Source organism: Octodon degus, unplaced genomic scaffold (genome assembly GCF_000260255.1).
Source record: "Octodon degus isolate 3935 unplaced genomic scaffold, OctDeg1.0 scaffold00130, whole genome shotgun sequence".
Lineage (NCBI taxonomy): Eukaryota > Metazoa > Chordata > Mammalia > Rodentia > Octodontidae > Octodon > Octodon degus.
This window is the reverse complement of record NW_004524706.1, coordinates 7283316-7292395: the sequence shown is the minus strand read 5'-3', so window position 1 is coordinate 7292395 and position 9080 is coordinate 7283316. Positions and strand designations below refer to the sequence as shown.

The 9080-nt window shown below is 49.4% G+C and overlaps 1 protein-coding gene across 2 annotated transcripts in view; it reads left to right on the top strand.

The window, feature by feature from the left end:
• Window positions 1-8424: 8424 nt before the first annotated feature.
• The window catches only part of Heyl (hes related family bHLH transcription factor with YRPW motif-like), an 18014-nt gene continuing 17358 nt past the window's right edge, over window positions 8425-9080 (top strand). Inside the window, exon 1 of one of the 2 annotated variants that reach the window (XM_023701079.1) lies at window positions 8425-8620. In XM_023701079.1, the coding sequence (XP_023556847.1) occupies window positions 8541-8620 (80 nt within the window). In that variant the 5' untranslated portion in view covers window positions 8425-8540. The remainder of the gene's footprint in view (window positions 8621-9080) is intronic. The other variant, XM_004641108.2, reaches the window with a different exon arrangement.

Here is a 9080-nt window from a genome sequence, read left to right as displayed (position 1 = left end):
TAAAAATATTTTTTTGAAACATGGAACTCAAGTACTAAAATTACAAATTCACATCATAACAGTGAATAGAATAAATATACAAATCAATTTTTGGGGATTCAGCCATGTTGGATCAGGGCCATGATAATTTAGCAATCTGTACTTGGACTGTAACCTATCAAATACCACCCCTGGGTCAATATTACCTAAGGCAACTATACTTGTAAGTTTATTGGTTTAATCATAGTTCGTTTTATTTTGTTTTTTGGCGGAACCGGGGATTGAACTCAGGCCCTCTCACTTCCCAGGCAAGTGTTTATTCTGCTGAGCTATCTCCCCGGCCCCTTAATCATAATTTTGACCCACATTGTATCCACCTTGTAATTTTGCTCTATAAATCTTCCTTTGGGAAGTGGGCTTGTTGGCAACCCATTTGGGACCTCTCCTGTCTCTCAGGAGCTATTCTTATTTCCCATTCCTGGTCCTCATTTCTTTCCTACTCTTAATCTCCATTATAAATTTCCCTACTCTTAACCTCTGATACTCCTTAGAATTCATTCTTTAGCTTCCGGGAACACGAGCTCAGCATATCTGACACCTATCGTTTCCCTGAAGTAGTGGGATCCAGTCTCAGCCACAACCAGAGACGAGGACAGTTGCTTCCCACCCCATTCAGGCTCTGCTTGTGTCCCAGGCTCCACATGAAGTATTAGGAAGAAAAAGCTCTCAGGCAGACAGAACACAAAGAACTAAGGGTGTGAACCTGGGTCATGTATTCCAGGCTGAGGTGGAGCTCAGGAGAATGGTAGGAGAGTATACTACAAAGCTGAGAAGGACCTGTACTGCCCAACCATCGTGATTACTTGGGGGTGGAGGTAAGTCCTGGGTCCGCTTGATGGATGAGGAAATAGAAGCCCATGGGCATGGGAATAAGCTTGGTGTTCACTGCCCAGTCAGGCCAGGGGCAAGAAGCTGAGCCATTCTCTCCTTCTGGTGTGAGCAGTGCCAAGGACTGGACTCGCCCTGCCTTCCCCAACCCTACCTCCACCCCTGCCTTGACTGCCAGAGCTCAGCCCCTTCTTTCCACTCCCTGACATTACACACACAGGGAAGAAAAATCTGTGAAATTCCAGAGGGGCCAGAGTGTGGGAACTGGGACAGATGCTGCTGGCGCTGCCCCAGGGCAGGTCCCCCCCTCCCCAGTTCCTGGGTGCTGCCAAGAGGGCTCTGGAATGTGTCTGGAGCTCTGGCTGCTCCCTGGCTGGCCATCCCCAGGACCTGGGAGTGCTACGGAGGCTATAGCCCTCGGTGGCCTCACGCCCCCAGGAGCAGGCAGTCATGAGTGTAACGAGCTGGGCCAGGCCTGCTGGTGGCTGTCGGGGGCCCTGATAGAGACCACACAGACCATCATGACCTCGTCATCCGGAAGCTGGGGAAGGGAAGTTAACATCATCTGCCACTTTTTGTTGGGTGTGCACACATATGTATTTGTGGTGGACAGACAAACAGACACAGACAGATGGTTCCACCCCTGTCCCCACCAGCCCCAGGGGTAGCTGTACACCGCCTGTTCCACACATGTGGTTCCCAACAGCTGTGCATTCCATCAGTGACCAGCTGTGGCAGCAGCTGTGGTGGTGGGAGTAAGCACTGATGGGCCCCTGGGGAAGGGGAGGACAGGAAGGGCCTGAGATGAGCGAGGTTGGGGGTGAGGTAAGGAGGGCCAGAGCGTTCTCAGGCTGGAGCTGGGAGCAGGGAAGTGGTGCTGGGGATGCCTGGCAACTGGGCTTTGACAAAGAGAGTATGAGGAGAAAGACTGGGAAGTGAGGTGTATGAACCTGAACCTCAGATAAAAGCTCTGTGGTCGAGATTCAAGTTAAGGGACTAGGATGTAGCTTTGTGAGAGAATGCTTACCTAGCATATGCAAGGCTTCATAGCCAGCCAGACAGCCTGACAGAGACAGAGACAGAGACAGAGACACACAGAGAGATACAAACACAGAGACAGAGACAGAGGGAGAGAGAGAGAGGCTTGTAAGAGGCAAACCTCTGAGAGTAAATGAATCACCTCAGGAGAGAATAGAGACAGCGCAAAGGCTGGCATTGGGATGGATGCTCAGTCTAAACAGGCACTGTTCTGTGCTCTTCACCTCATCCCATGTCTCCAACAAGCCCATGGTGGGGTAACATTTTTTAGGATTCCACTTTATAGACAAGAGTACCAAGGCCCTGGAGACATGTGGCTCCAGAGATGTTTCTGTCCCTCTCTGGGTCTCAGTGTCCAGACACAGGGAATAGCAAGTTCCTGAGGAAGGAAGGCTGTGCAACACCCTTTTCTGACTCTGCTGTGTTCCTAGAAGCCAGGCATCACCTCTTCTCAGAGAAGGTGGAGGCCTTCGGGAGCCCGTCCTTCAGACGCCATGGGAATAACAATGCCAAGACTTGACACAATCTGTGCTTTTATGGGGATCACAGATCAGCCCCAGGGATAGACATAGGCTGGGCAGATGGCTCAGTAGGATAAGTGCTTCACTGGCAAATGCAAGGATCTGAGTTCAATCCCTGGTTCTGCCAAAAAAAAAAAAAAAAAGAAGAAGAAGAAAAGCAGCCCAGAGATAGACATAAATCATGGCACAATTAATAGCTACCAGGGCTGGGGAGATAGCTTGGCAGTTTAAGCACCTGCCTGACAAGTGCAAGGACCCAGTTTTGATCCCTGGCACTGGGCATGCAGTGCTGGCTACCGAAAGCAGGCATGGTGGCGCACACCTGTAATCCCAGCACTAGGGTAGCTGAGATAGGGATCACTAGGAATTCGAGCTGTGCAGCAAGACCCTGTACCAAATACATACATACATACATACATACATACATACATACATACATACATGATTTAAAATAATGATAACTACCAGGCACATTCCTGGGCATCTCAGTCAATCAGCTTGTCCCCTGTATCCCCCACATCCCTCCACCATCCAACAGTTAGGCCAAGTGGCCAGCCCTGCCTGCAGTGGTCTCCAGAATCCTGAGCCTGGGCCACATCATTTTAGTAATCGGCATACCAGCTCTGTGAGGTTGGGACAGACCTAACTTGCAGTCACAGGAGTAACTGTCTTTGAAAACTCTTTCTGGGGCTGGGGAAATGGCTCAGTAGAATAAGTGCTTGCCTGACAAGTGCAAGGACCTGAGTTTGATCCCCGGTTCCACAAAAAGAAAGAAAGAAAACTCCTTCTGCATGCTCAGCGCCAGTGCAGCAGCAGTCCCCTCTCTGCCTCTGTCTCAGGCTGCCTGACCCTCGTATGCTGCCCAGCCTCAGTCTTCTGCCTACTGCTGAATGACTCTACATTCTCCAGCAAATTCCTCCTGTGAGCTCTGGACTGCCTGGGATTCCCTTGCTCATGAACCAGCCCCATTTCCAAGCCCAAGATAGCTCAGCCAACTCTGCAACTTCAAATTTGCCCCAGAGCCTGAGGCTTGGGTCCTTGCTTCTCTTTCTCTGCTCAGGATCTCAGCATTTTCTTAGAGCCTATCCCTGGCCTTCCCTCACTTGGCATTCTGGGGCTCTATTGCCCAATTCTCTTCTCCTGTGGAGAGTTTTTCTTGCTATGCCTTCAGCTGAACCCCTCTCCATTCTAGTGTCTCCACTGTAGACAAGTCCTATTCTAGTCTTGCTTTCCTTCTTGCTCTGTACTAGCTCCTTGAGAAGACACCTCAGGTTCCCCCCACCCCGTGTGCTTAAGCTACCAGTTGCCAAATCTATACTCCTAACCAGGCCACTCTACATTCTCCTCTTGGGTGTCTCCTAGACTCCACAAACAGCAGGAGCATACTGACCTTCCTACCTTCTGCAGGTTCTGCCATTGGCACTTCCACCTGCCTGTAACCCAGAGAGGAGCTCTGCATAATGAGGAACTGTTCCCTCTTCTTCCCTGTCTCAGCCAGCCCTTGAGCCTACTTGGTCCACCACACTCCTGTGTGTGATTCAGTGCTTCCCAGCGTAAGTTCCAGAGCCAGCCTGTCTGTTAGAATCCCATTACTACTTATATGGTCTTGGATAAGTTATATAGCCTCTCAAAGTCTCAACGAATGAGACAATAATAGAAATTTCTCTTATAGAGTTGTGAGGTTTACATGAGTTGATATATGTCAAAATACTTAGGGGAGTGCCTCACTCATGTTAAGTACAACAAAATTCTTTTAAGGATCAGTATTTCTTTGTTTTACAAATATTTTAGAATGTTTTCTATATGTTAGGTTCAACATGAGATCCTGCATAATAAAAGTGATTTTAACCTGATGTGATGACACATGCCTGTAATCCTAGACCTTGGGAGGCTGAGGCAGGAGGATTGTTTCGAGTTCGAGGCCAGCATGGGATGCAAAGTGAGCTCAAGATCAACCTGAACTGCATAGCAAGACCCTATCTCAAAAAGATGGGAAAGACCATCCAGATAGCTCAGCCAACTAAAGCCCCTGCTCAGGCAGAGCCCAGTGGCCAGGGTTCCATCCCTGGCGTGCTGTGCCAGCCCCACCCCAGGGGCATGCTGAGACAGATTGAGACTGGGCGTGGCGATGTGCATCTATTATCCCAGCGCTTGGAAGGCTGAAAACAGGAGGATCACTATGAGTCCAATCTGTGTAGTGAGACCCTTTAGACCCTGCACCAAATTTTAAAAAAAGACAGAAAAAAAAAGATTCTGACTCCTCCAAGAACTTTATAGTCAAAACAGAAGCCCTTTCATGAAAGTCCCATAATGTGAGCATTTCCTGTCATTTGATCCAGACTCTACTTACTCCCATTTTATTTATTTATTTATTTATTTATTTATTTATTTATTTATTTATTTTTGCGGAACTGGGGATTGAACTCAGGCCCTTACGCTTGCCAGGGAAGCACTTATTCCACTGAGCCATCTCCCCGGCCCCTTTACTCCCATTTTAAGCCACAGAAGAAAAAAGCATATCCTTGACTCCATATTTCCCTTTGGCCTGGCTTACTTTCTCATCTGTCAAGCTTCTCACATTAGTGTCCTGCCAGCAAGTATTTACTGAACACCTATTACCTGCCAGGCATGGTGGGCAGTGAACACAAAACATGAATCTCTACCTTCAGTTAGTTTATCTTCTTGTGCGGGACCAATAAACAAATAGATCAGCATGTATAATCTAATGCCAGCAACATTAGCAGGTAGTGTAAAGTAAGATCAAGCAAGGTAGGGAGCATAGATAGGGAGCAGTGGGACTGTTTTAATTAGTTGGGATGATCAGGATAGTCTTCTCTGAGGATGTGACGTTTGACCTGAAGGGGGTGAGGTGATCTGACAAGGTCTGAGGGGGAAGACTCCTGTGGAAGGACAAGAAGGCACCAGTGGCTGCAGGACCAAGGTGGAAAGCGGAGATGAAGCTGGAGAGTGAGGGTGGAGCCAAGGGTAGCTGTACATCCACTGTGTCCTGGACTATACTGGTGTAATTACTAATGTTGCTTCCATTCACTCTCAGAGATGTCTGGGGTTTAGATGAGAAATGACACAGCCACCCTACCACATATAGGCATGGGAAGTCGTTGGCACTTCATCCCTAATCCGATGCAAAGCCTGTGGACCATTCTGAGGAGGAAGTTCAGATTCTGATGCTCAGATTAAAGGTCTTGACTAAAGTCAGTGACGCACTCTGCTCCTGCCTTGCCCCAGCTTGATCTCCTCCGCCTCCCTGGTGATTCCTCTCTGGTTCACTCTAGCAGCTCTTGCCCTTGCAGCTCTTTCTCTTCTACTCAATCCTGAAATCCTGGAGTTTCTCAAGACCAGTGCTTCTCAACTGGGGTTAATCTCTCCTTCCACATGGGGGGTACCACTTGCATCTATCAAGAATGCTGCTGAACATTCTGCAGCCCACAGGACAGGCCTACACAATAATTATCCAGCCTAAAATGTCTATAATGTCAAGGTTGAAAAACCCTGCACTGGATTAGCACTGCCCAATAAAAATATCATGGGAGCTGCATATTGAATGAAAATGGTTCTAGTGGCCACGCTGAAGAAAATAAAAGGAGCTGGGGAGGTAACTCAAAGGTAGAGTTCTTGCTTAGCATGTATAAGTCCCTGAGTTCAATCTCCTAGCCCCCAAAAAAAATTTTTTTGAAAGGAATTTTTAAAAAAAGAATTGAGTTCTTTTTAGGCACAAAAGTACAGGTACAAATTCCCTATAATAGATGTAATAATTATGAATGCCTAAAATGTACCAATAAACTTCATTTTTAAAAGTTGATTTTACCAATATAGTTTATTTATTCTAATCTATCTAAAATGTCATTTCAACATGAAATCAGTATAAAAATATCAGTGAGATGCTTTGCTTTTTAAATTGTACTGTGTCTCACCCATCCTATACCCGGGAATTCAGGACAGGCTCATTTCAAGCTTTTAACAGGCATACATGGCTCAAGGCCCTTGGATTGATGGCATGGCTCTAGACTTAGTCTTAGATCATATAGCCTAATGTTTAAGAGGTCTATAAGGTAAATAAAAGGCTTATAGTTTGGCTCTGGGATCAAACTCCCTTGTTGAATTTCAGTCTTTCCATTTACAACCTGTTGACTTTAGGTTGAATAACTCTACCTTTCTGTGACTTATTTCTTATTTGTAAAGTGGGGATAATATTAACACTACATTGTAGGTTACCAGGGATGAAATTTTAGTACCAGTACCAGTTAGTACGTACAAAACATGTAGGGCCCTTTCTGGTATTACAATAAGTGCTCAACAAATGTTAAGTTAGGCACCTTCTGTCCCTATCCACACTTTCTGGATGACCTCATCCTCCTGGAGCTTTAAATGCCATCTATTACCTAATGACTTCCACATTTAAGTAATGGATTTACCTAATGACTTCCACATTTAAGTAATGGATTTAGACTTTTCTTCTGAACTCCAGGCCCCTGTTTAACTGTGCACTATATTTGATGAACCAGGACATCTCACACGAATATATCCACCACAGAGTCCTTGGCTTTGCACTGCAACCTGTGCCTCTGCCAGTCCTTGCTACCTCAGCCAGTTACACAGGGCAAATATCGCACAAGGCTTCCTTGCTTTTTGCCTCCCCAGGGACTGCAGAGCACGTAGACTGTGTACTTGCTATGAAGGGAGTTTCTATTGCTCTAGCCTCTGCCCACGGAGATCAAGTGAATGCCAAGGGCATTTGGAAGAAGCTGTGGCTGGGGTGACCATGAGCACCTCCTGATAGGAGCTTCTCATGCCAATTGTGTACCAGTGCATCCCTGCAGGTTACACCTGAGTGTGTTTGTGTAGCTTGCCAAGTGTGGGCCCGTGTGGCAGGAAGCACAGGCCTGTACTTTCCCACCAGGTAGTCAAGAATCCCTAAACAGGTCTTGCTAGGGGAGAAAGTGCAGTTGTCCTCAGATGATCAACCCCTCTCTCCCACATGAAAGGAAATCATCCTTCTGTGCCCCTGGCAAGCAAGATAAATGGCAGAGACTTAAGCTGGTACCCACCCTTCATCTCCTCCTGACCTATGACAAGGAAGGCAGATACTGTCTCCCAGAGTTCCTTCCCAAGGGGCAGGGCATCAGGATCCTCCAGTGAATGGATAGTTTGGTCTGTTGTCAAACTGGGACCCGGAGGACTGGGGATTTACCTCAATGGCACAGCGCCTGTCTGGCAAGCTCAAGAGCCTAAGTTCAACACCCACCCCCCACACACACACACACAAAGTGGGGCCTGGAAAGAGAGTTCCTTCCTTTTCCCTGCCCTTCCTCAGTTCTGCAGCTTCTCATATAAGCCCTCTCCTGGACGGGGTCTTGGCTTCCCAGGAAAGTTCTGTCTCACATGAACTGGGACCTGACTCCTAAGGACAGGCCAGCAACCACCACTGACAAGTCTGGCCCTCAAGGACCTTGGCGGGAGCCCAAACCTGTCTGCTGGCCAGGGCACAACCTGAGTGCCTGCTTTGGATTTGACTGCAGCTTCTCACCGATCTGAGCACTCTGTAGCGTACACACACAGACACAGACACAGACACACACACACACACACACACGTTTTGGGCTCCTAAGGGACTAGCTGCTGAGGAATTCTTGTTGAGGAGCAACCTGCTCACTTACAGCCACCCCACCAGCCTAGCCAAATCAACTGTGGACCTCAGATCCCAGGGAGGCGGGAAGGTACAGCTGGCCCTTGGGAGGCTGGGGTGTCTGTCCCTGGAGCGCCCAGGGCACACCAGGGACAAATCTGTACACCCCGCCTCCCAGTGGGACCTCCCAGGCACCTGCCCAAGGCCACCCAGGGTGCAGCGGCCATGGCAGAGCCGGACCTCCCAGCGGTCGGTGGGGGCGGTGACGCCCGGGGCCTTCCCACGGCTCGGTGGCGCGTCACCGCGGGGGCGAGGGGGCGCCGGGGCGCCGGGGGCGGCGGCGCAGGAAGAGCCCTGGGAAAGGGCGACGTCTGCGCCCCGGGGCGGAGCCCGGCAGGGCCAGGGCAGGCCAGGGCGGGGCGGGCAGACTGAGAGCAGAACGCCGCAGACTTCTGCAGCCTGCGCTCGCCATGAAACGGCCCAGGGAGCAGAGTGGCTCCGACGGCGAGTCGGACGGACCCATCGACTTGGGCAGCGAGGGCGACCTGAGGTAAGGCCAGGGTGGGCGCGCCCCAAGCGGTTCTCGAGCAAGGACGCCGCGTGTGGGTTCGGTCTCTGCCTCTGAAGGGGCAGGTGCAGGTGCGCTACAGCTTGCAAGTGCCAGTGGACGTGTGGGGTGTGTGTGTGTGTGTGTGTGTGCGCGCGCGCGCGCGCGCACGCGCCCAACTGCAGGTGATTCCTGGGTGCCTAGCTGATGTAGGGCTCAGATGCTGAGGGGTCTGATGGCCAGTTGGGGATGGTCTTTCTGTTGATGCCTTCCCCCCAAGAAGGCCGCTGGTAAGTTTTCCTGAAGACCTTAGGAAGCCCTCATAGATTGTTGGTGTCACATTCCCTGTCCCAAATCTGCTTACAATACAGAATAACCACACTTGCCCTATTTTACCTTGGTTGAAGTACAGTTTTCATGCAGTCCACAGAATCTTCGCAGGAAAGGAATCTTTTCTTTCTTT